This window comes from Cervus canadensis, chromosome 9 (genome assembly GCF_019320065.1).
Source record: "Cervus canadensis isolate Bull #8, Minnesota chromosome 9, ASM1932006v1, whole genome shotgun sequence".
NCBI classification, from domain to species: domain Eukaryota; kingdom Metazoa; phylum Chordata; class Mammalia; order Artiodactyla; family Cervidae; genus Cervus; species Cervus canadensis.
In genome coordinates, this window is record NC_057394.1 from 69,319,381 (window position 1) to 69,346,773 (window position 27,393).

Consider the following 27,393-nt stretch of genomic DNA (forward strand, 5'->3'; position numbering starts at 1 on the left):
AGCTTTAGAAGTATTTGTACCTTTACATCAATAATTTCATTTCTGGAAAACCATTCAAAGAAAATCATCATAAAAACAAACAAAGATCATTTATAAAAGATAATCTTGTTTTTAAAATAATAAACTATTTTAATAAAATAATAAAAAATACATTTTACAGTAAAAACTGGTGTTTTAGAAGTTTAATGGTCAGAGACTAATTAGTTGAAATCTCAATATAGTCTTCCAATGGAATATTATGTAGCCATTAAACTATGTTTTCAAAGAATATTTAGTAACATGAGAAGTGCTTCAGTGGTACTACTGCTATTCCAATTTAATGTGTCCTTATGTATACCAGCGAAAAGGTTGAAAAAAAAAATAATTAAAATATTAACAGTATTTATCACTGGTAGAATTATAGCCAATTTAAATTTCCTTCTTGTTACTGTTCCACAGTTTTCATTTTTACTTCTATAATAAGAAAAATAATACTAAAAATAAAGCAGAATTCTTTAGTCTGCTTAGTTCTGAATTTGAAATTCAACTAGATAAAAAATAAGTAAAAATATAGACTATTTGAAAATTTTCATCATTTCATTGGAAGGATATACAAGTAAATCTAGAACTTTGGATAAAATACATTTTTTTCTCATCTACAAAACACAAAATCATTACTATCTTCACCATGAAGAAAATCTTAACTAATTCTAGAATGTAAAAATGTTACATGTTTTCTGAATATAAGCTAATAAAACTAAAAATTAACAACAAAAAAATCCATAAATATAAGTGCTCATAAATTAAGAATTTTTTTCTAAGTTACCTCTCATTTAAAGAGGAAATCAACATATAAATGATATATTTATTAATTCATAAAACAACACTGAAATTGTTTAAAAGCAACTGCTTTGTATCAAAACCTATGGAATACAGTCAGATCTATACCTTGAGAATTTTGCCATAAAATATTTTTACTTTAGCATAAAGATGTATACATGTGAACCTAAGCATTCAGCTTCATTTATGAAAAAGTGATAAAGTAAGCCAAAAGAAGGTTGGAAGAGAAAATTATAAAAGTAAATCTTGAAATTAGAGATAGGGAAAACAAAAGGATAGCACATAAAACCAAAAGCTGAGTTTTAGGAAGTGCTGATAAAATAGACAAATTCCTGGCACATGTCATTAAGGAAAACTGTAAAAATAAAAAGCAGATGATATTAAGTGTAAGAAAACAGATACAAGCGTATTATATTTATAACCACCTAATTTTGCTGTAATGCAACATACATGTTTTTAAAAATTATTGGATGATGCATGATCACATGATAAAAATCATAGGACATATGGGAAAAATTGGGGCACATTACTCAAAAAATTTTTCCAGAAAACAAACAACTTTGTTGGTGATATGTAAGAAATGAAGATAGGACACTGGTTAAAATGCCAGCATAGTTTTATGCATGTGTTACATAGTTGAGAAATCCATAAACATTGCAATATATACATAATTTTACCTGGAAAAGACGTGAAGCTTGCATGTGGAAGTGGGCCTCAGAAAGGTCACAGCTTGTGAGTTATTTTGAATTAATGGAGGAGGTTAACGGAAATCAGAAGGCCAAGTTTTAACACCAAGTGAGGATAGGTGTGGTTCTCAGGCAGTGATACCCTGAGGTAGATGGTAGATGTGTAAGGGGTGTGTGTGTGTGTGTGTGTGTGTGTACTGTGTAAGGGGTGTGTGTGTGTGTGTACTGTGTAAGGGGTGTGTGTGTGCACTGTGTAAGGTGTGTGTGTGTGTGTGTGTGTGTGTACTGTGTAAGGGGTGTGGGTATGTGTGTACTGTGTAAGGGGTGTGTGTGTGTGTGTGTACTGTGTAAGGGGTGTGTGTGTGTGTGTGTGTGTGTACTGTGTAAGGGGTGTGTGTGTGTGTGTGTGTGTGTGTGTGTACTGTGTAAGGGGTGTGTGTGTGCACTGTGTAAGGGGTGTGTGTGTGTGTGTACTGTATAAGGTGTGTGTGTGTGTACTGTGTAAGGTGTGTGTGTGTGTGTGTGTGTGTACTGTAAGGGGTGTGTGTGTATGTGTGTGTACTGTGTAAGGTGTGTGTGTGTGTGTATACTGTGTAAGGGGTGTGTGTGTGCACTGTTTAAGGTGTGTGTGTGTGTGTACTGTGTAAGGGGTGTGTGTGTGTGTGTTCCTGTGCAGCTCAGTTCAGCTGTGTTCAGTTTTCTATGTTCACCTGGTATTTCTGGAGGACAAAATCATGCATAACCACCTGTGAAATTGTAGCTATGCTCAGATCATTCCCTAATATGCCAATCCTGTTGAAACTAATTCATGTTTTTAGCATAAGTGGCATAGCAGATCTGCCTGTATAAGAGAATGAAAGAATCAGAAGACAATATTATATTAATTCTGTAGTAATATATTTGAAAATTTGAAAATGAATGATTTTATAACAATATAAATTAATAAATTTGACTCAAGGAGAAGTAGAATGCTTACATAGATCAATAGCTGTAATTGGAAATTAGAAAATTTTACATGGACATTTCTGTGAAGAAGACAGACAGATGGCCAAAAAGCACATGAAAAGATGCTCAACATCAGCAGTTGTTAGAGACATGCAGGTCAAAGCTACAATCAGGTATCACCTCACACTGGTCAGAATGGCCGTCATCAGAAAATCTACAAGCAATAAATGCTGGAGGGAGTGTAGGATATAAATTGGTACAGCCACTATGGAGAACAGTGTGGAGATTCCCTAAAAAAATAAAAATAGAGCTTCCATATGATCCAGTAATCCCACTCCTGGGCATATATCCAGATAAAACCATAATTCAAAAAGATACATGCATCCCAGTGCAGCACTATTTATAATAGCAAGGACATGAGGCAATCTAAATGTTCATTGATCAAAAATTGGATAAAGAAGATGTGATACACACACACACACACACACACACACACACACACACACAGAGGAATATTACTGAGCCATAAAAAGAATGATATAGGACAATGGAATATTACTCAGCCATTAAAAAGAATGATATAGGATTTTCCTGGTGGGCTAGTGGATGGAGATCTGCCTACCAGTGCAGGGGACACAGGTTTGATTTCTGGTCCAGGGAGATCCCACTTGCCACAGAGAAGCTCAGCCCATGGGCCACAACTACTGAGTCGTGCTACAACCATTGAAGCCCAAGCACCTAGAGCCTGTGCTCGGCGATAAGAGAAGCACAACAATGAGAAGCCTGCATCCTCCAATGAGGAGTAGATCCTACTCACCACAGCTAAAGAGAACCCGTGCAAAGCAACGAAGACCCATCATAGCCAAAAAGAAAAAAGAAAGAAAGAAAAATTTTAATGTAAAAAAAAAAAAAAGAAAGAAATAATGTCATTTGCAGCAACATGGATGGACCTAAAGATGTTCATACTGAGTGAAGTCAACTTCTTATTGCAAAATTCAGACTGAAATTGCATAAAGTAGGGAAAACCACTAGACCATTCAGGTATGACCTAAATCAAATCCCTTATGATTATACAGTGGAAGTGACAAACAGATTCAAGGGATTAGATCTGATAGACAGAATGCCTGAAGAACTATGGACGGAGGTTTGTGACATTGTACAGGAGGCAGTGATCAAGACCGTCCCCAAGAAAAAGAATTGCAAAAAAGCAAAATGGTTGTCTGAGGAGTCCTTACAAATAGCTGAGAAAAGAAGAGAAGCTAAAGGCAAAGGAGAAAAGGGAAGATATACCCATTTGAATGCAGAGTTCCAAAGAATAGCACAGAGAGATAAGAAAGCCTTCCTCAGTGATCAGTGCAAAAAAATAGAGGAAAACAATAGAATGGGAAAGGCTAGAGGTCTCTTCAAGAAAATTAGAGATACCAAGGAAACATTTCATGCAAAGATGGGCCCAATAAAGGACAGAAATGGTATGGACCTAACAGAAGCAGAAGATATTCAGAAGAGGTGGCAAGAATACACAGAAGAACTATACAAAAAAGATCTTCACGACCCAGATAACCATGATGGTGTGATCACTCACCTAGAGCCAGACATCCTAGAACGCGAAGTCAAATGGGCCTTAGGAAGCATCATACTAACAAAGCTAGTGGAGGTGATGGAATTCCAGTTGAGCTATTTCAAATCCTAAAAGATGATGCTGTGAAAGTGCTGCACTCAATCTGCCAGAAAATTTGGAAAACCCAGCTGTAGCCACAGGACTGGAATTCTCCAGGCAAGAATACTGGAGTGGGTTGCCATTTCCTTCTCCAACAGAAACATCTACTTCTCCTTTATTGACTAGTCCAAAATCTTTGACTGTGTGGATCACAACAAACTGGAAAATTCTTAAAAAGATGGGAACACCGCCTGTCCTGCCTCCTGAGAAATCTGTATACAGGTCAAGAAGCAACAGTTAGAACTGAACATGGAACAACGGACTGATTCCAAAGGAGCATGTCAAGGATGTATATTTTCACCCTGCTTATTTAACTTATATACGGAATACATCATGCAAAATGCTGGGCTGGATGAAGCACAAGCTGGAATCAAGATTGCTGGGAGAAATATCGATAATCTCAGATATGCAGATGACACCATCCTTATGGCAGAAAGAGAAGAACTAAAGAGCCTTTTGATGAAAGTGAAAGAAGAGAGTGAAAAAGTTGGTTTAAAACTCAACATTCAGAAAACTAAGATCATGGTATCTGGTCCCATCACTTCATGGCAAATAGATGGAGAAACAATGGAAATAGTGAGAGAGTTTATTTTTTTGGTCTCCAAAATCACTGCAGATGGTGACTGCAGCCATGAAATTAAAAGACGCTTGCTCCTTGGAAGAAAAGCTATGACCAACCTAGACTGCATGTTAAAAAGCAAAGACGTTACTTTGCCAACAAAGGTCTGTCTAGTCAAAGCTGTGGTTTTTCCAGTAGTCATGTATGGATGTGAGAGTTGGACTATAAAGAAAGCTGAGCACCAAAGAATTGATGCTTTTGAACTGTGGTGTTGGAGAGGACTTTTGAGAGTCCCTTGGACTGCAAGGAGATCCAACCAGTCCATCCTAAAGGAGATCAGTCTTGAATATTCATTGGAAGGACTGATGCTGAAGCTGAAACTCCAAATACCAAATACCAAACTACCAAATATCACCTGATGTGAAGAACTGGCTCATTGGAAAAGACCCTGATGCTGGGAAAGATTGAAAGTGGGAGAAGGGGACGACAGAAGATGAGATGGTTGGAATGGCATCACCGACTCGATGGACATGAGTTTGAGTAAGCTCTGGGAGTTGTTTATGGACAGGGAAGCCTGGCGTGCTACAGTCCATGGGGTTGCAAGGAGTCGGACATGACTGAGCGATTGAACTGAAGTAAGTCAGACTGAGAAAGACAAATACCATATGATATCACTTATATGTGGAATCTACAAAGAAATGATACAAATGAACTTACTTACAAAACAGAAATAGAAACGCAGATGTAGAAGGCAAACTTATGGTTACCAAGGGAGAAAGGAGATGGGGAGGGATAGATTGGGAGACTGAGACTGACATGTAGACAGTGCTGTATATAAAATAGAGAGCTGAGAAAGGCCTATTGTGTAGCACAGGGGACTCCACTCAATACTCTGCAGTGGCCTATGTGGGAAAAGGATCTACAAAAGAGTGCATATGTGTATATGTGTAACTGATTCACTTTGCTCTATACCTGAAACTAACACAACATTGTAAATCAACTGTACTCCAATTAAAATTAATTTTAAGAAAAGAAATTGGACTATCTGTCAAAAAGCTGTTATTTTTTAAAGGACTGGGAGTTGCTGATTTTATAATTGAATTCTAATTCTTCAGTCAGAGTTGTTTATTATTTTCCAGAAGATTTTGTTAAAAAGCTGTGTATGCTCAGTCGTGTCCTACTCTTTGTGACCCCATGGACTGTAGCCCACCAGACTCCTCTGTCCATGGAATTTTTCAGGCAAGAATACTGGAGCAGGTTGCCATTTCCTGCTCCAGGGGGTCTTTCTGACCCAGGGATTGAGCCTGCGTCTCTTTCCTCTCCTGCAATGCCAGGCAAATTCTTTACCACTGTACCACCTGAGAAGCCCCCATACCACAGTTGATCTTAGCCAAAAGGCCGAAAAGCAGCCTTTTTAAAAGGTAAGTTGCTTAATTCATTTTCTGAAGGTAAAGTGTGCCAGACATTGCTTTAAGTATTTCATAAATATTAACTAATCCTCACTGCAGTCTTATGAGGCTATTACAGAGAAGAAAACGGAAGCACAGAAATCTTGAGTAACTTCCCCAAGATCATGTAACTAGTACACGTTTTAGCTGGAATTTTAACCAGATAGTTTGGTTCCAGTGCCCGAGGTCTGAACTCTTACCTACCCCGTTCTTTACTATCTTTAAACTAAAACTGAAGGAAGCTAGCTAGCTCTTTGGTTCCGCAGTGACTTTCTGAGTTGTATGAAGTACACCCCTTGAAAGGCCTAAAATCTGACTTACCCCAGTGACTGCTAACAAGGAATAGGCAATGCAGCCTTCTAGAAGAAGGGAGAAGGTAAGTGTGCTGGAGTTATAATCAAATTTTAAAGCAAGGGAGCAGAGAGTTGGTAGATAAATTCCGTCTTTACCCCGCTGCCCAGTGGATTCTTCCAAAGTCTGGTGTGTGTTCTGTCTGTCCAGAGACCTGCTGTGCCCTGGAGAACCAGTTGGGCTTCTTCACGAAGCACAGCCCAAGTTAGTGACACCATTCATCTTTTTCTGCTTCCTTTGCTTCTCCCTCACTCAGACCACAGATACCACATCTCCAAACTAAGAGATAGCACTTAAGTTTCACCTCAAACTCAACTTTTTAGGAAACCAGGCTGCAGCAGAATTTGAAGACGAAATTCCTAAAACAAGAAGTGAATATGGCAAATAAACATATAAAAAGTGCTCTGACTCATAAGCCGTTAAGATAATGCATATTAAACCATAGTGAGTTATAACTTTTGTATGTTAATTTGGCAAAAAATTGAAAAGATGAGTAATACCTAATGCCGATGAGATATGGGGAAGTAGGCTTTCGTATGAGGGCCAGATGGTGGGGAAATGAAATTCTGCATACTTCTACAAAGTGATCTGTCAGAGTGTATTCAGATATTAAGTGTACACAATCTTTCAGCCAGCATCTTTGCAACATATGCATTAGTTCATATGTTTATACATTTGAAGACATTTTTGCTGTATTGTAATAGTAGAAAATAGGAGACAAGTGAAATGTCCATTTAATGAAAGATACTTGAAAAAAATATGGTATATCCGTATTTTGGGGTGTGTTTTGCCCTGGAAAGATAGTTCTGATATATTACAAATGAAAAGAACAAATTATATGTAGTATGTAGTATGATCCTATTTTTACACTACACAACAAACCAGAAAAAAAAAAAAAAACCTATATGTTTAATAAGGGTTTTCTTTAGGGTGAAAAAAACACGTGGAAGGATACAATAGACTGTTAGCACTGTTTCAAAGGATTGAGATAGAGAGTGGAGATGATTACTAACCTCTTCCTCATATATACTGTGTGATTTGTATGCGCATCTGTTACAGTGAACATTATGACAGGTGTGATGAGAACCCAGCAGCTCTCCCTAAAATCAAATTTCAGGCAAGGGCAATAATTCCTTTTCAACCTTGATTCCTTCTTATGATTTCTTTTCAACATTGTTCTAAGAGTTCTCTAGCTAACGGAATAAGATTAAAAAAAAAAAAGTAAATGTATGTTGACTGGGAAGGAAGAATTAAGACTATCTTTGTTGCAGATAACATGATGATTTATGTAGAAAATCTCAAAGAATTGTAAAACAAAAACAAAAACAAAAAACCCCAAAATACTCAAAACCTCCTGGAACTAATAAGCAGTCTTACTGAGGTTTCTCCCTGGAAAAGACCCTTATGCTGGGAAAGATTGAGGACAGGAGGAGATGGGGGCAAAAGAGGATGAGATGGTTGGGTGGCATCACTGACTCAGTGGACATGAGTTTGAGCAAACTCGGGGAAATAGTGAAGGAAGGAAATGTGACAGGCTACAGTTCATGGGGTTGCAAAGAGTCGGACATGACTTAGCACCTGAACAACAGCATTAAAATTTTAGGATTCAAGGTTAATATACAAGTCAGTCATTTCCTGTATACCAGCAATGAACAAGTAGAAATTGAAATTAAAAAAAAAAATACCATTAGCATCCAGAAAGATGAAATACTTGAGTGCAAATCTAACAAGATATGTAGATCTATATGAAAAAAACCACAAACCTCTGGTGAATTAAAGAACTAAATAAATAAAGAGGTGTTCCACATTCATAGATAGGAAAACTCAATATTGTCAAGATGTCAGTTCTTCCCTATTTGATCTATGGATTCAGTGCAATCCCACCAACCACCCACCAATCCTTGGAATTTACCCAAAGGAGTTGAAAAAGTATGCCCACACAAAAACCTGCCTGCAGTTGTTTGGTGGTGGTTTAGTCCCTCAGCTGTGTCTGATTCTTTGCGACCCCATGGACTGTAGCCCATCAGGCTCCTCTGTCCATGAGATTCTCCAGGCAAGAATACTGAAGTGGGTTGCCATTTCCTTCTCCAGAGGATCTTCCAGACCCATATCTCTTGCGTCTCTTGCATTGGCAGGCAGATTCTTTTCTGACTGAGCTAGGAGAGAAGCCGCAGCTGTATTTGTAATTGCCAAAACCTGGAATCATCCAAGATGTCCTTTAGTAGATGAATGGATAAGTAAACTGTGGTACATCTTGTCAGTGGAATACTATTCAGATCTAAAAGAAACGAGCAATCAAGCCAAGCAAAGACATGGAGGAAACTTAAATGAGTATTAATGAATAAAAGAAGCCAGCCTGAAAAGGCTGCTTAACGTGATTCCAACTGTATGGCCACCTGGAGAAGGCAAAATTTTGGAGATAGTGAATAGATCTGTGGTGCCAGGGATTAAGCAGGAGAGAAAGATGAATAGGCAAAACACAGAGGACTTTTAGGGCAGTGAAAATACTCTGTATGATACTCCAGTGGCAGACATAATGTCATTTTACATTTGTCAAAATCTACAGAATTTAGACCAAGAGTGAAGCCTAGTGCAAACTGTGGACTTGGGACGATAATGATGTGCGATATAGGTCATCACTTCTAACAAATGTATCACTCTGGTGGGATGTTGATAAAGAGGGAGGCTATGCATGTGTGGGGACAAGGGCTTTATGAGAAAATCTGTACTTTCCTTTCAATCTTGCTGTGAATCTAAAAATGTTCTTAAAAATAAACAAGGGAGGATAGAAAGATGGATAAAATAATTTTAAATGTGTATGTCTTTTATTAAAATTAATGTGCTTACTTTGGATTGTGCTGGGTCTTCATTGCAGTGCACGGCCTCCTCGGTGCAGTGGCTTCTCTGGTTGCAGAGCACAGGCTCTCGGGCACACGGGCTTCAGGATTTGCAGCACTCGGGCTCAGTAGTTGTGGTTGATTACAGGCTCAGGAGTTACAGCTCATGGGTTCAGTGGTCATGGTCCACAGGCTTAGGTGCTATCCACAGGCATATTCCTATCCGCTGAGCCACCAGGGAAGTCCTCTGTTGTTTTAGATTTGTCTTCACTGGGTCTTAGTTGTGGCGTGCAGAACCTATGACCTTTGTTGCAACATGCAGGATCTTTGGGTGCAGCTTGCCAACTCTGGTGATAGCAGGTGGGATCTAGTTCCCTGATCAGAGGTTGTACCCGGGCCCCCTGCCTTGTGAGCGTGGAGTCTTAGCCACTAGACCACCAGGAAGGTCTCTGTTGTTTTAGTAAGGAAAACTGGAAACAATATGGACATTTGTCAACAGAAGAACATTCCAGTACATCCTATGCAGTTGTTAAAAAGACTGAAGTTGACAAGTACGTATTCATATGGACTGATATGCATGATTTGTTACCAGAAAATAGTATTGTTGGATGATATTAATATTTTGTTTTATTACATTTCCAGTAATATTTTTCATAATAATTATCTCTGAGAAATAGTATCATCAGGAGCTTTTAAATATTTATCAGTCTTACGTTTCCTAGAATAGCAAATTGTCTGTCTGATCAAGAAAGTAACAATGAAAAAAAATGCTGACAGTTTCTGAAATTTTCTCCATGATTATGTATCTATTTTCATAGGAAAAACAAATGAACAAGAAATTAAATTCACCTATGCAGGGAACTGAGAATTTTATTATATATGTATATCTTAACCCTAAACACAAGTCTGCATCAGGTTGTTTTATTTTATATCCTGCCTGTTTCTGATAGGAATTAATGTACCTTTGGCCCAAGCTAAAGAACCCTTTCAGTGTATTAAAAATAACATATGCATGATATAAACTCAGTGAACACTTGCCCAAATAGCAATTGTCTTTAAGAAATACATTTTGTGTGTATGATAGGAAATTTGGGATGCTCTAAAGTATGGGGATGCTTTGAACTGTGGTGTTGGAGAAGACTCTTGAGAGTCCCTTGGACTGCAAGGAGATCAAACCAGTCCATCCTAAAGGAGATCAGTCCTAGGTGTTCATTGGAGGGAATGATGTTGAAGCTGAAACTCCAATACTTTGGCCACCTGATGCAGAGAACTGACTCATTTGAAAAGACCCTGATGCTGGGAAAGATTGAGGATTGAGGGCAGGAGGAGAAGGAGACGACAGAGGATGAGATGGCTGGATGGCATCACCGACTCGATGGATATGAGTTTGAGTCAACTCCGGGAGTTGGTGATGGACAGGGAGGCCTGGCGTGCTGCGGTTCATGGGGTCGCAAAGAGTCGGACGTGGCTGAGCGACTGGACTGAACTGAGCTGAAAGTGTGGGGCACAGGAATAGCTCGCTCGTGGGAAGCCTCCGTACAGCACAGGGGCTCAGTTCAGTGCTCTGTGACGACTGGAGGGCTGAGGTGGACGGGGTGGGAGGGGCCTCGAGAGGGAAGCAGTGTGTGTACATGGGGCTCATTCACTTTGTTGTACAACAGAAACTAACACATTGTAAAGCAATTATCCTCCAGTAATAAATATAAATAGAGAGTGGGGCCCAGAGCTGAGCTATTCTTGCCAGGGATTAAGGGTGGTCGTGAACCATTGCTCAGATACGTACGTGCCTTTTTACCCACACTTACAAGCTCCTTATGGGAAAACTACTTGACTTCTCTAAAAATTAGTCTGTTCTCTTCAATTGTGAGCCTAGCTCTTCAGAAACCAGAAATGAACATTATGCCACTCCTTGAAGGAATGATGAAATGAATTTTAAAAATGACAAGTTGCATAATGTTTTTACTGAGAAAAACATGGTGAAGAAAATCCATTTGCAGATAAGCTTCTTAAGGGGGGGGGGGAGGTCAATACCCAGAGGGACTTTGTTAAAGTGTTTATCCTCTCACATCACCTTGTACTTTAACTTTGTGGCACCTATTGCAAAAGCAGTGTAATTATGTACCTCTGAAAAACCACAGAAACTATATGAACTCAGTAAATACCCAGATTGGAAGTCACGCGTCTGTGCGTCTGTCTTCCTACCACTTTTCTTGAAGTCATCAAGGAGCAATTCTGAAAGCCTCCAAATATTTTGAAAAGATTCATTGTTCTGTTTTTCAGTTCCCATAAAGACATCAATTTATTACTCTTGGCAGTTTTCCTTATATTTGACAACCTATTGTTTAAGAATATATGGAAATATACTGTTTAAGAATATATGGAAATTTCAAAATTTGAAATGCTGCTTTCAGATTTTGCATTTGAAAGAAGTTAAAGGACTCAAAAACCTGGCTGGAACTTATATATCTTTGACTGGCTTCTACATGTGGGTTTTTGTATATGCTTAGGTGAAGTATGCTAACATAAACACAAAATTTCACCTGTGTCTTCACAAAGAGTATGTACAATGTGTTATATAGAAACTGATCATTTTGAGTAAATTTGACACTGAAACTAACCTCATCAGATTGGGAGACACCTTTTACATATTCGTTTTTTCACTGTTTTTGACTATCTTTTACATATCCATGTTTTCACTATTTCTTGACTCTCTACTGTGCCAAAGCACTGTGCCAGATACTCTGGGGACACAGGGATGAGTAAGATGCAGCCTTGAGAAGCTTGTTGTACTGGGAAGTAAGACTGCTATTGGAAACAGAATCTTTAAAATAGCTAACTTATTTTCCTAGTAGAGCATTACCATCCTGTTTGATCTCTGGCCAGAGACTTGCAAAATTTCAGCTGTGGTACCACCGAGAAAAAAAGTAATTTGAATCGGATTTACCTTCAAAATTGACCTGGATCAAAACTCTGAACTTGATCCAGTTTTCTTCTCATGTATACTCAAAAAAAAAAAAAATCAATTTCAGAGTTGTAAGGTTAAAAATTACGATAATTACATTGGATCATAATTATGATTGTTACTTTTAAAGAGGTACAGAAAATGCTGAGTTGATTGGCAAAATATTAATGTTAGAGGTAATTTAGTGATGATGTTTGCTTTATACAATCTAGTTTTTACCAAACATGTTTATTCACTTAAAGAATTTCTTTTTGCTTAATATTTTCCTTCTCTTTTGTAGGAGTTTATTTTATCAGAAGATTATAACAAGATGACTCCTGTGAAAAACTATCAAGGTAGGAATGAGAATCGTGTTTTCATTGCCTTAGACTTTGAAATGTTCCTTGATGGCTTCCATGGCCACAAGAGGGGACTTAACTTTACAACAGTCACTGGGAACAAAACACTGCAGTGCTTTGTGGTGAATATTATCCCGGTTTTTGAATCAAGAAGCAGAGGCACAAAGAGATTGGCTGACTGGCCTGTAGTCCTGTAGCCGGTAACTTGCAGGGCCAGTCCAGTTCCCGTGTGACTCCAGTAGCCACAGCCTCTGTCCTTGGTCTCCCTGCTCCACCCCACTGCCTGGAGTCCCTGCAGCAGACTTGGAGAGTGGGGCTGGGGTTGGGAGTGAACTGCTTTCACGGAGCTCATTTCATTTTTGGTTAACGGTTGTAAAAGGTTCATATTGTCTCAGGGAAGGCGTTCGGGTTTTATTGTGTCTTCAACATTGGCATTGTACCATAGACCATTTACATAGTACAGATCAGGAGCAAATTTTCACTAAGGAGTGTTTCCTCGAGGTCAACTGTGGCAGGGGCCAGAACATTAGAAGTAGACCTTGGAACACTTAGAGGTCATTTCATCCACATCTCGTGACCTCATTTATGATCGTCCGGCCGCTCCTCTTGAGGTATCCTTAGACATAGCAACTCCTCCTGATTTTAGAAAATTCTCAGCATTAAGTTCTTCATTTTTAGATGTTGAGCAAAAATTGATTTCTCTATGGGTTTATTCTTTTTTTTTCCTTTAATAACTAGTTTTTTTTTTTTTTTTTCTTTTGAGCCTTTTATTTTGCATTGGGGTATAGCCCATTAACAATGTTGTGATAGCTTCAGATGAACATCGAAGGGACTCAGCCATACATATATGTGTATCCCTTCTTTCCCAAACTCCCCTCCCATCCAGGCTGCCACATAACATCGAGCAGAGTTCCGTGTGCTATACAGTAGATCCTTTTTGGTTATCTATTTTAAATATAGCAGTGTGTACATCACCATCCCTATGGGTTTATTCTGTAGTGTTTTTTTTTATGTATCACTGATCATTTATTGAGTACCTACTGTGTTCCAATAACTGAAAATTATAATAGTGAACAAGGCATGCATAGTATCCATGCATCCCCCATGAAAATAGAATCAAGTAAATCTAAACACAATTAAAGCAGATCAAATCCAGCAATATATAAAAAGGGAAGTACATCACAAGCAAGTGAGGTTTATTCCCAAAAAGAAATAAAAGCAGGGACAAGTGTTTGTATATCCATATCATAGCAGCCTTATTCACAATAGCTAAGAAGTGAAAACAATCTAAATATTCACAGATGGATGAATGGATAAACAAAATATGGTTTATCAATACAGTGAATTCTTATTTGGCCACAAAAAGAGAATGAAGTGCTGATACTGGTTATCATGTGAATGAACCTTGAAAATATGCTGAGTGAAAGAAAAGACCATACATTGTATGATTACATTTATATGAAATGTTAAGAATAGGAGCATTCATAGCCAGAGAAAGTAAATTAGGGGTTCCTCAGGGATGGCGCTAAGGGGATTGGAGGTATGGGTTGGAGGTGATAGAAATGTTCTGGAAATAGAACATTTCCCATAATGATTGCACAGCACTGTGAATAAACTAAAAATCACTGAATTATACACTGAAAAATGGTTTAAATGGTGAATTTTATATTATGTAGATTTTTATCTCCATTACCATTTTTTAAAACAATCACTTTTAAAACAAGTGATACCAAAAACAAAGACATTACAGGAAACGAAAACTACAGCCCTAATTCTCTCATAAACTTAGACGTTAAAGTCCTAAAAGAAATACTAGCAAATCCAGCAACATGTAAAAAGAATTATACACGATGACCAAGTGGGGTTTATTCCAGATACGCAAAGCTGGTTCAATGAAAATCAGTGTAATCCGTCACGTCAAAAGCCTAAAGAAGAAAAATCATAGGATCATATTAATTGACACAGAAAAAGCATTCAATAACACCTGACTCCCATTCATGATCTAAACTCTCAGCAAACTACAAATAGACAGGAACGTCTTCAACTTGAGAGAGAAACATCTATTAAAAAAACAAACTATAGCTAACATCATGCAGTTGACTCTTGTCCAACTGCAGATCAGGAAGTGCTGTGGTATTTACTGTTGAAACATATCTACATATAAGTGGACCCATGCAGTTCAAACGTGCCTTGTTTAGGGGTCATGTGTACTTAATTGTGAGAAACTAGATGTTTCCTCCCTAAGATGAAGATCATGGCCCCTATTTAACAAGTACAGCCAGGCTTCAAGCCTAGGTTCCTGAAGCTTAACATTATGTATGTATCTTCAAATGGTTTCTTTTTTAATAAGAGAATTCTGTCATCTTAGAAAGAGTATGTGCTTTGAGTTTTAGGGTTTGTTTTTTGTTGGTTTTTGTTTGCATTTTCAGTAGTCATAGGCAGCATGACAGAGAAAGAGAATGAACTTTGGCAGAGAGACTAGGGTTTTAATTCTATCCTTGTCACTCATTGGTTGTGTAGCTTTGAGCAAGTCACATAAGATTTTTGAGTCTGTCTCCTCCTCTGACCCAGAATGGTAGCTTGGAGCGCTGCAAACCCCCTTATCTTCTGGGCTACTGTCATCCCCTTGGACTTAGAAAATAACAGGAAGAAGATCAACGGCGCCTTCTTGAAAAAAGAGAGGAAGGCGCTAGGGGCCACTTTCTGCCTAAAATAGACTTGAAGGTGAACCATTATAGAGTCCGCTTTTAAGTTCCGCCAATGGTGGAACTTAAAATTGGGCATTTGATGACATAGACATGACAGGAGTTTCTCTAGGAAGTCCCATCTTTGAGTTTAAGGCAACGTTTTGATCTTGATGGTGGCCGATTCTCTGAAAGGCAGGTACTATGTAGAGAAGTTACAGTATCATTGCTTCTATGCCCCTTCTAAATCCCTGTAGACACTCCAGCTTCAGATGTCAGATTTTTAAACATCAGGCATTTGGTGAAATGTCTGTCCCAGAGGGATTCACTGTGGTTCTGGCCATACTGTTTGGTCACCAGTCTAGAAGGGCCATCTTGCCAAGGCCAGGTTGTGTGTGTAAAAGCAAGAGGCCCCCCAGCTTTGCAGAGTCATTACAGTGACTAAATGAGAGAATATCTTTCAGGCCTTGGCACTTGTTAGACATTCAGAAATTGGCAGTATTATTGTTACTGCTGATAGAGCTGCATTGATCCATCCATGTCTCGTCCTGTTTTCATGATGAAAATGGGAAGCTGATGTCTTCTCTGCCACCCCGTCCCGCTCAGGGTGTCTCCTCTCACCCACCAGGCTGCCACCTCCTGGGCACAGGTAGCCTGGTGAGGTCCAAGTTTCAGGACTTCAATCTTTCTTTATTCCAGTCAGCTCTGTTCAGTGGCCATGGACACCCCCATACCTCTCCTCCTGGAATTGTATAAGAAGAAGAAAGCAAATATTTTACTGATTTTATTTGGTACTTGAGAAGCCATGAGACCTTGACCAAACTCCTCGACTTGATCCTGCCTCAGTTTGCACACATGTAAAGCAGGGAGAAGGGGTCGAGGACGTGAATAGTGTCTTCTAACTCTGAAAGTGTGTGATGCAATACTTCTGTGATGGTGGCACCCTTATTTCTGAGCGACCCTGGGAAATTTGCTCCCATTGTCTCATTATGTATACTTTGATGTAGGGGATATTTCATTCTTTTTTTTTAATGTGGCCCTTGAGAATAATTCTGTCCTTTCCAAGCTCCAAGCATTTGATTTGTCATGGAAAATTCATGTAGAACTTTGTTGTGGGTTTAAAAGCCAGCCTTCATCAAAAGGAGGACAGTAATGCTCTTTGCTTTTTTTTCTTAAGCTTAAATAAACTGACCCAGTAACTTACTGGGAGAGCATCGTTCCTAACGTGTTTTGCAGTCGCAGTGATCTGGCTTTCTCTACACCAGCAGTTCTAACAAGTGTAAAAGAGGTGGCCCCCGGCCCTTGGGCTATGGGAACATTTTCTTATAGGATCTCCGATGTGGTCTTCTCCAGGGGCAGGGCTGTACCCCTGATGAGAACCACCTCTCTAGCTTGCGTTTGCCATGATATCTACTGTTTAGCTTACGCTGGGGCAGGGGAGGAGACAACCTTGCCCCTCTGTGGACCACACCTCGTTTAGGATGCTTGATGGGTTGTTTTCTTGTCTCTTGGTTTCCAGCGCATCAGAGCCGAGTGACGATGATCCAGTTTGTCCTGGAGCTGGAGTGGGTGCTGAGCACGGGACAGGACAAGCAGTTTGCCTGGCACTGCTCCGAGAGTGGGCAGCGTCTGGGAGGTTATCGCACCAGTGCTGTGGCCTCAGGCCTGCAGTATCCTTTGCTGGACAGAATCCCTTGGTGGGAACTTAGCTGTTGACTTCTTTCTTTCATGAGCATTCTGGGTATGTGCACCTTGAAGGTTTTGTGTTTTATTTGCTGAGTTGCCCTGCTGATTAAGATGCTTATAAACCGTCCTAACACGTAAATTGTCAGGGGTCCTCACATAGGCGGGGTAAATCAATTTCACCTGAAATAACAGTCTGTGCTGAGCAGGTTGTGGGTCTGCCGTGAGCAGAGTCTGACATCTGCACAGCACACAACCCAGATTTGTGAGCCTCAGCCGTCAGAAAGATTATGGAACACGGAGATAACGCTGTCACTGAATTACAGTCTTTTATTTTTGTACAGAAATAATTTACACATAGGTATTAAGGTTGGGAACATTCGCATTTTGGTGCCTGGCAGAAGAACCACAGGATCCCTATTCATTTTAAGAATATTTATTGAGAAGCTACCATGCTGGGACCAGTGTAGGCTGACTGAACACGGTAATGCTATGTACAAGTCTTTGTTCCAGGTACCAGATTTTTCCAGAATGTGTAGAATGATACTAACTCTTATCTCCAAAGCTTCCAGGGTCCATGTGCTCACTGTGCATACCTGCCAATGATGGGTGATCCTCACATCCAGCGCTCTGGGCACCAGTGAACATGGGCCTGACAAGTGTGAGACCTGGATGGGTGATGTTACCATTGTAAGAAGGAAGGGGCCCTGAGTTTCTTCTTTAAAAAGCATAGAATCTCTCCACCTTCTGACAAATGAGGAAATAGTTATAAACAGATTACTTGCCTGCAAAAGCTGGATGAAAGAATAAGACTTTCTTTCAGATTTTCATCTCATATATATAAAATGCCTATTCAGTAATTTGCATCTGACAGAATACCTTGCTGTTTCCTTGCAGACATGTGGCAGTTGTGTTGTGTGTGTGTGTGTGTGTTTAGGCTAATGTCACTCTTATTTTCCTACTGAAAGGGCAAGAGGAAGAAACCGAGAATGGCCATATGGAAAGTTTTAAAAGTGGCAAGTTACCAAGAAGACCAGAAGCAAGGGTGAGGAGGAATGGAAATCAAGATCGACTTATCTTTGAGAGGGTGGTTAATAAAAGAAACTCCATGCTTTACTTACTAAAAAGCCAGTTCAGACAAGCATAATGCTTGAATTGAAGTACATGATCTCTCCTGCCAGTAGATTAATGATTTCTTGTAGTGCTCAGGTTAGATCTCCCTGAGAGATCATCCGTCCAATTTCTCGTTTACAGATGAGCCAGCTACAGCCCAGAGTGGGCCACGTGCCTCTCTCTGCGGCCCCCCAGCTGGTATCAGGGAAAATCACCACCACAACCCAGGTCTTCTGCTGTGGACTGCTGGGTTTTCCCAGCAGTTAAACTGCTTTACCCTTTTGAGAAAAGAACCAATGGCATCAATATAATTTGTTCTTAACATTCTGGCTTCTCTCTCACTAGCCAGGCCTAGTGATGTATCTTCTGTATCACCTAACCAAGCTGGGGAGCATAGAAAGAAATACAGATCTTGCCCTTATGAAGTTTATTTTTTAAACTATCTGAAAATGGTAGGGGAGGGAACCCATAATACACAGAATTAAACTTGTCCTGACTTATTATAGCCTTTGACTCGTCTGTTCAGGCATCTCCAAAGGTCATCTTCATTTTTCAGCTGTTTCCTTTGGTCACACCATGTGGTTTAACCAGGCAGAAAAAAATCATGTGATGGGCTAGCAGAAGCTTTGATGTGTGGTGAAAGCCCCAGGCTTCCTTCCCCCATGTAAATGACCATCCAGTCCAACCTTGGAAGGGAGCTGCAATACTGCAGAGATGCCTTTCCAGAAAACTCCCCTCACCTCCCTAGCTCCAGTTCCGGAGTCACAGTGCCAGCCCTAGCTCCTGGGAGTGTATGTCTACCTGGTATTTTCCCAGTGCTGTGCACTGATGCATAACGATGCTGAATTTGCCAGAGAGTCTCAGCCGGGAACCATGTGACTTCCCCAGGCTGCAGGGCTTTTCCTGGGCGCCGCCTGGTGCGTAGATTGTTAATAAGCAACGCATACAGCACTGGGGTTCACTTGAAATCCAGCTTTTAAACCCGTTTGTTTCATGGTTCCCCCTCCTCCACCACCTCGCCCCCCCTTCTTTCTGCTGTCTTCTATACTTACAGGTTTTTTTGGGGGGGTGGTTAGTGGTAATGAAAAGAAGATCTGTTGAAATAACTTAAGATGTTCAGAATAATATTATGACCCCCATTTCTCTTCATAGTGGACGCTGCTGGTGTAGATAAAAATCTACATATAAATTCATTCTCTCCCATCTGCATCTTAAACAGTCATTCAAACAAGCCAACAAGTGATAGAATAAGTCAGAGGGAATATAGTCTTTTTCCTCTTCTTTCAGGCCTCTTTGCGAAGTAAATATGCAATGAAAGTAACCAAAATTCAGGTAGAGGAAGCAAAGGATGACAAAACGACTGACCAGTTCACAAATTGAACTATCAGTTTTGAAATCACCTCAAAATCTTTGTTGCTTTGGCTGAAGATCTGACACTTCAAATATTAAGTGAACTATCATATTATGTGTGTGTGTTCAGTCGTATCCGGCCATTTGCAGCCCCATGGACAAGAGCCCACCAGGCTTTTCTGTCCATGGATTCTCCAAGCAAGAATACTGGAGTGGGTTGCCATTGCCCCTTCCAGGGGATCTTCCTGACCCAGGGATTGAATCTCCTGGGTCTCCTGCATTGGCAGGTGGATTCGTTACCACTGGCACTACCTGGGAAGCCAGGCTATCATATTACCAACAACAACAATGATAATAGTAATAAGGAAGCGAAGGAGAGGAAAAAGAAGAAAATATCTGATATTTGCAGTTCCTGAGTGTTTACCTAGTGCTTCTACATAATGTTACTTTGTTCCCTAGCAAAACATAAAGACCTAATTCTCAATTTTCAGAGTAGAATGCATCACAGAGGCTCAACAGGTTAAGAGACTTTCTTGAGGTCACATGACGGTTACCTGGCAGAACCAGGATTAGAACTTGGGTTTTTAAATCTTTGAGCTAGCCCTGTGCACAGCGAGATACAGCAGAATGGAGCTATTTCCCCAAGGTCCCATGGCAGGCTGACGTAGGAAATAGAACTGTTTTCCTCCCCCACTTCAGTTACTGGTCTTTACATTTATCTAGCCTCATCCTTCATTCTGTTATTGGACCAAGTTTTGGTCACATTTGGTCATGCTTCCACAAAAATAATTTAGGTACTCTGCATCTTAAGAATTTCCCCATGTTGGAGATATTTCCAAGGTACCACCCTCTTCTGTTTATCCCTAGTTGGGGAAAGAGTACTGAAAAGCTATTAAGATTATCTTGATTTTCATATTTCCTCATGTCATACTAAATGCCAGTCACTCTGGCTTTGAGGTTTTACAATTTTATTTTTGCCGTCTTCCAAATAGCTTGTGTTGCATCCATATATGTGAGTGAGTGAGTGTGTGTGTGTTTGTGTGTATTATTTTCCCAAAGTTGCGAAGACTTGCATCTGTTTTTTCATCTGTGTCCTTATAATTAATCAAGATAATTAAAATTTAAGGCAATTTTATTCTTTGTAAATCCTAATATTTTTTCATGTATATCTGATAACTTTTCTCCCTATTCTTGAGACCAGAAGAATTTGTTATAGCTTGTTCTCCTTCGCTTAAAAAAATGTCTTAATATGAAAATTTTAAAACACGTATCAAATTGAAGAAGATAGTGTGGTGGACACTCATGTACTTACTGCTCCAATGCACTGTGGGTCCTCTCTCCCTTTCTGTCTCTTTTCCCTGGAGTAGTTTAAAGCAAATTCCAGACCTTATGTCTTCTTATCCTTACACACTTCATTATGCATCTCTCAGAAATATGAACCTTTTCCCACAGTGGTGTCATTACTCCTAAAGTTTATAATCACTCCTTGATAATACTGAATAATTAATACATTTTCAAATTTAACTTATTGTTTCAGAAGTGGCTTTTTGCAGTGGATCTGTTTGAAATCAAGTCCAGAAAAGGTCCACACATTGGATGTGGTTGCTGCGTCTCCTAAATTTCCCAGTCTTCCTTCAGACATTTTTTTTTAATGCCACTGTACCTTGTTGAGGGGACCAAGTCAGTTCCCCTTTAGAGTCTCATGTTCTAGAGTGACCTCTGCTTCCTCGTGATGTCAGATAAGTTGTTCTTCTTCCTACCTTTCCCCCCAGTTTTTGTGTAAACTGAAAGTGGCCTCTGCTATCTGGATTCAGTTCAGATTCAGCTTCTGGTCAGAACACTTAGCTGTGCTGCGTGGTTCATCCTGCTTCTCAGCAGGAAGCACGGCATGTCGGGTCACCACCCTTCCAGTGATAGCAAGATTGATCAGTGGTTCTGTGGTGGCAGCGGGGTGCCTGCAGGCCAGTCTTCCCCGTCAGCCTGTCCTTGGGTGGTTTCATCCACTGCTTTTCCTTTCCCAAATCCAGTCCTTTCATTAGGATTGCAAAAGGGTGATTGTAATCCTTTTTTTTTTTTTTTCTGCATTTATTAGTTGGATTTCTTCTATAAAGTAGAACTTTCCCTCATTGACTACAGCTGTTTGGTTATCCTGAAATACAATTAGTACAGGAAAAGCAATGTAAGTTCTTAATTATTTCTCTTTAATTGCTCATTTTTAGAGCAGACATTTAATGCCCTGGTTACCTTCAGTAGAGATTTGTGTTTTGAGCATTATTATAACTCTTAGTTTGGTTTTTAATAATATATTCATTATATTTCAGTAAACTGCTCCCCTTTTCCCACTTTCTTTCTTTTTAAAAATTTTTAAAAATTTTCTTTTCTTTTCTTGTTTGTGCTGACCAGCTTGTGAGATCTTACTTACCTGACTAGGGATCAAACCTGGGTCCTTGGCAGTCAAAGTGTGGAGTCCTAACCACTGGATCGCCAGGGAATTTGCTTCCCCTTTTTATTTTTTTTTTCCTGATGCTCATGTTGTCCCATCTTTGGCCAGTAAGAGCCACATCATATTGGCTCCTGTGTCTTTTTGATAGACCCCCCACTCGCCTTTGGTAGCATTTTTGGTTTTTGACACAACATGTTTTAAGCTCGTCTGGTATTTTCCTGTTCCAGTCCTGGACTCAGCCATTTCTCTTAGTGAGGAACAGTACTCAGAGATAGCTAGGAAGTACGTGTATGTGTATTTTTAAAAAAGAAAATAAATCATCAGTATATAATATTTTTAATTCAGATTTCACCTTATAGAGTTTTTATTTCATTTTTGTACTTGATTCTTTTGTCTTGGGCTGAAAACCTTAGTTCCTAAGCATCAGTGTAATTCCTTATTCTGCTTTATCCCATGGTGTATTTAGGGCTTCCCTGGTGGCTCAGTGGCAGAGAATCCACCTGCCAGTGCAGGAGACTTGAGTTCGATCCCTGGGTTGGGAAGACCCCTGGAGAAGGAAAGGGCAGTCCACTCCAGTATTCTTGCCGGGAGAATCCCATGGACAGAGGAGCCTGGAGGGCTACTGTCATGGGGTTGAAAAAGTTGGACATGATTTAGTGACTGAGCACCAGCATGGTATATTTAAGTTGTTTCAAAATAATGATACAGTATTATAATAACAGGACCACTGAATGAGATTTTAAGTTTTTTTGTTGTTTTCTTTGTCCTGAGGATATATTCCACCAAGAATATACAGTTAAAATGCTGTGTTTTAAAGTGACTTGAAATAATTATGTTAGCTCTGTGGTTATATCAGGAAGTTGATAGTAGCTTTATTGATTTTTCTTTGTTGTCAGTTTGGGGGATTTTTTTTTTAAATTATGAATATTTTTCACATGTAAAATAATTACAAGATTCCATCATGGAAACGACCTGATGAGAGAAAATTCTTACTACCACCCTTGTCTGCTCAGCTTTTTTCTCCTCTCTCCATAGGCAGCTATTTAAATTTTTTTTTTTTAATTTTTAAACTTAAAAAAATTTTTTTAGTTAATTTTTTTAATTAAAAAATTTCTTTTTTTCTTTAGTTTGGGTGTGCCAGGTCTTAGTTGTGGCACTCAGAATCATTAGTTGTGGCATGCAGGACCTAGTTCCCTGACCACGGATCCCTGACCCCTGATGACTAGATCCCTGACCTGGGCCCCCTGCTTTGGGAGCCTAGAGTCTTAACCCCTGAACCACCAGGAACGTCCCAACAGCCATTTTTGATCAATCTTAATTTATCTTTCCAGTGTTTCCTTTTGTAAATATAAGCACGTGCACAAGTGTGTGCATGCGCGCACACACATAAACACACTCTTATATTTCCCTCTTGTTCTTACACAAAGGTAGGGTAGCATATAAACTCTCATATACCTCAGCTTTATTTCCCCACTTCATAAAATATCCTGGAAATTATTCCTTGTCAAGTTTCTTAGCGGGGTAGGGTTCTTTTGGCTGGATGTATCATAGTTAATGGGTTTCCCAGGTGAGTGGTAAAGAACCTGTTTGCCAGTGCAAGAGACATAAGAGACTCAGGTTCGATCCCTGGGTCAGGAGGATCCGCTGGAGGAGGGCATGGAAACCCACTCCAGTACTCTTGCCTAGAGAATCCCACAGACAGGAGCCTGGAAGGCTCTGTAGTCCACAGGGTCGCAAAGAGTGGCACATGACTGAAGCAACCAGGCACGCATCATATTCACTAAGTCCTCTTTTGATGGACTTTTGGATCGTTTCCAAACTTTAGCTCTTACTGCGTTATGGGATATCATTTCTTATTTTGGCCATTGCATCTCTGAGGCAGATCTGTTCAAGTAGCATTGCTGGGCGTTCCCAACCAGAAATGGCTTTGGGTTGTTACTGGAGACCAGTCACATAGGCAGCCTCTTCCTGCATGGACCAGAATTCCAGGCTCCCAGAAGGAAAGCAGGTGTTTGGCACAAATTGTATTGTTTACCCAGTTAAGGCACAGTCAGCCACTATTGTCTGTTAAAGTGGTGGGAACGCTCCCAAATTCCAAGTTCCCAGACGCCATGCCAATCTTGAAATAGCAGCATTTCAAAGGGTACCAGTCAAGCCTGCTAGGTTATTTTTTTTCTTTTTTTCGCAAAGCACCATTTTCATTTCTTCAGCTATCCATCATGTATCTTGCCCATTTTTTTTTTTTAAACTAGGTTTGTAGTCTTCTTCCTAATTGCTCTTTTTATATTAGCGATTTGGACCTTCTGTGACATCAGTTGCAGATATTTTTTCCAGTTTGTCTGTGCCTTGCTCATGGTGTTTGCTTGTTGTTTGTGTTTTTGAATGGTAGCTTTCCCCACTCCGAGGTGAGAAGGGAACTCTCCCATCTAGAACTTATATTTTTCATTTTTTTTCATTTAGATCCCTCATTCGTTTGAAGTTCATCCTGGCATATAAAGAATACAGATCCTGTTTTATTTTTCCAAATGACTGCTCAGCATGTGCCAACTTTATTTTTCACTCATCTTCTCCTTGTTCATCTGAAAAGCCAGCTTTTTATCAGATATGTACTAAATTTCTACATGCTTTGGGGCTTATTTCTAGACTTTCTCTTCTGTTCCCATGGTCTGTCTATTTAAGTAGCACACTCAGAAACTTTACAACATGTTTTAGGGCTAACCTCCCCCAGTCACAATGCCACATTACTCTTATTTTCAGAGTATTCTTGGCTCTTCTTGCTTGCTTATTTTTCTATGCGAACTTTAGAATGAATATATCCAATTCTAAGGGGAAAAATTAATTTTTGCAGGGATTATATTATATTTATAATTTCATGTTGTCAGAATTCTCATCTTTATCATGTTGAGTCCCACTGTTCAGTAATATAGCATGTCTTCCACTTAGTTACTTCCACTTTTTGTGTCTTCCAGCATTATATCCAGGTTCTCCTCATGTGAGATTTGCACCTTTCTTTTACATTTATGCTTTTTTTGGTGGGAAGGTGGGGGGCGGTCAGTCCATCCACTCACTTTTGAGAAACAATCCTTAATGCTTACATGATAGATTTGATGTTGAAACCCGGCATGTGTTCATTGGTGACCAGTCAGGCCAAGTAACCATCCTCAAACTGGACCAAGAAAACTGCACCCTGGTCACAACATTCAGAGGACACACAGGTGGGATTGAAAGCGGACCCTCCAAGTGCTGCTCTCACCCTGACCTATCTATCCCCTGCCGCATGTTCTGATATTCACATGATGTGCTGCTGAGGTACACTCTGGACCTGTGTGATGGTAACACGTGATAGATGTAACTGGTTGCAGCATGATTCAGTAAGATGGAGGGTCAGAAATGTTCTCCATCAGCTCAAACAAAAGAGCAAACAGTCTGTTTCAGAAGTGGTGGTGATCTGGTTCCTTGTCATGTTATGCTGGAGAAAGCCGTGGTGGGCAAACATTAAATGAGATGTTGTTTGAGGCTGTGTGGCAACTGCATGAACCCCGGAAGGACAGCTGCCTCGGTCTGTCCTTGCCCTCCTTGGAGCAAGACGATGGTGTGTGGGACAGACTTCTACTTCCAAGACAAGTGAAATGAAAAATAGATTTCGCACTGGTAGCTAGCCTACATAAAAAAGGAACAATTTCCTCTAATTTTCCTTACTCTGGAGCTCTTTTCAAGTCCCCCTTTATGTTACTGGCCTGCTCAAGGTCATTTAAACAGGGTGATAAACTATATCCACACTTGGCCTTTGAAAGACTTGGGTAAACAATGACGATTAATTTTTTACTCGTGTTTTTAACATGTGATATTGACCCTGGAAAATGAATCATTGCCTGTCCGTAGTTGTTAATGAGCTTTTGTGTCTTCTGCAGTTTACCAGCCCACCTATTCAGTATAGAACAGAGTTAATATGAGTCTAGATGTCTTATAAGAACAAAAGTAGGTGAATGAGGATGTAAAATGGGATAGTACCTAGATCACAAGGGATTTCCTGAAGGGAAAAAGAGGAATGCTGTAAAGAGAAAATTGAATCTAGCGGAAAGATTCATCAAAGATCATGTTAATTATCTGTGCCTTAGGGAGGGAGAACACACAGAAACTCCCCTGTGGGTAGAACCCAGGTCTCTTCTGATTGGATTTCTCTTTTTAGCCACCTTTTTAGCCTGACAGGGACCTGAAGCTGCCCCAGGTCGGGACTGTTGCCCTGCTGGCCTCAGTCTCCTAATCCGTGCCTCCGCTAAGGCCTTTCTCCACCTGCGCCTGCTCTTGTCCTGGTTGAGGAGTCCCGCTTTCGACCCCTCGTTCCCCAGCGTCCTTGGGCCCATCTTTCCTTCCTTCCCCATCGCGTCAGCTGTGCGTTGCCCAGCATTCTCAGCTCGGGACTCCTTGTCCCTCCTCCTTGGTAAATTTCACCTGGGGTTCAGACTCTGCGCCCGTCTCCTCGTGCACTCAGCTACGGGGTCTGCCGGGGGTCACGGTCTGAGCCTCTGCCCACTGTCTCCAGAACCGTCCCCTCCAGCCCAGACCCAGGAGCCGCCTCACAGAACCCGGCTCCGTATGCAGGACAGCCCTCCTCTCATCCCCTCGGCAGCTTTTTCAGACCTTCCCCACTCTCTCCAGACCTCCCTCAAAGAAAAACGAAGGTTATCAGATGGAAGCGTTCTTAAAATGTTTGGTTCTTGACCACCCCATCTTCCCTCCACAGTAAACCAACTTCTCCTCCTCCACCTCCTCCTCTCTTGCCCTCCTGCCTCCTACTGTCCTTGGCCCCAGGCTCATCCTTCTCGGGGTCTCCACACCGCAGGTTAATCCTTCCGTCTCCCTTTTGACCAGTTCACTCTTTGCAAGTTACTGACATGGGAAGTTTTTTTTGCCTCTGGGGGAAAAAAAAAAAACTAACAAAACACCTCTGATCTCATCTTAACAGCAATGCTGCTTTTTTATTTTTTTAAGTTGCAGTGAAATGTGCACAACCTAAAATTGACTGTTTTGACCATTAACATTTTTTTTACCTTTTTTGGGGGTGTGGGGAGGGGTTGTGCCATGCAGGATGCAGTTCTCCGACCAGGGGAATCACTGGGAAGTCCCCACTTTGACCGTTTTTAAGTGTGCAGTTCAGTGACACTAAGTACCTTCACATTGTTGTGCAACCACCACCACCCAGAACATTCTTTTTGTAAAACAGAAACTGTGCCCATGAGACGCCAACTAACTCCCTGCCCCAGCCCCTCCCCCCAGGCCTGGCAACCACCATTCTGCTGTCCGTCTCTCTGGATTCAGTGACTCTAGGCACCACATATGAGAGGAAGCCCACAGTATTGGTTGCTTTGTGACTGGTCTGTTTCACTTAGCGTGATACCTTCATGTTGTCATAGATTCTTAAAAGACTCATTTTCCCAGCTGCTTCACATTCTTCTCC

The 27,393-nt window shown here is 40.4% G+C and overlaps 1 protein-coding gene across 2 annotated transcripts in view; it reads left to right on the top strand.

The window, feature by feature from the left end:
* WDFY2 (WD repeat and FYVE domain containing 2) overlaps positions 1 to 27,393 on the top strand; it is a 180,203-nt gene that overhangs the window by 113,433 nt on the left and 39,377 nt on the right. For both annotated transcript variants that reach the window (XR_006271327.1, XM_043478343.1), the window contains exons 4-6: positions 12,605 to 12,659; positions 16,866 to 17,016; positions 25,038 to 25,150. Coding sequence is in view for 1 of the 2 variants with exons in the window: in XM_043478343.1 (XP_043334278.1) it covers positions 12,605 to 12,659; positions 16,866 to 17,016; positions 25,038 to 25,150 (319 nt within the window). In the remaining variant the exon portion in view is untranslated. The remainder of the gene's footprint in view (positions 1 to 12,604; positions 12,660 to 16,865; positions 17,017 to 25,037; positions 25,151 to 27,393) is intronic.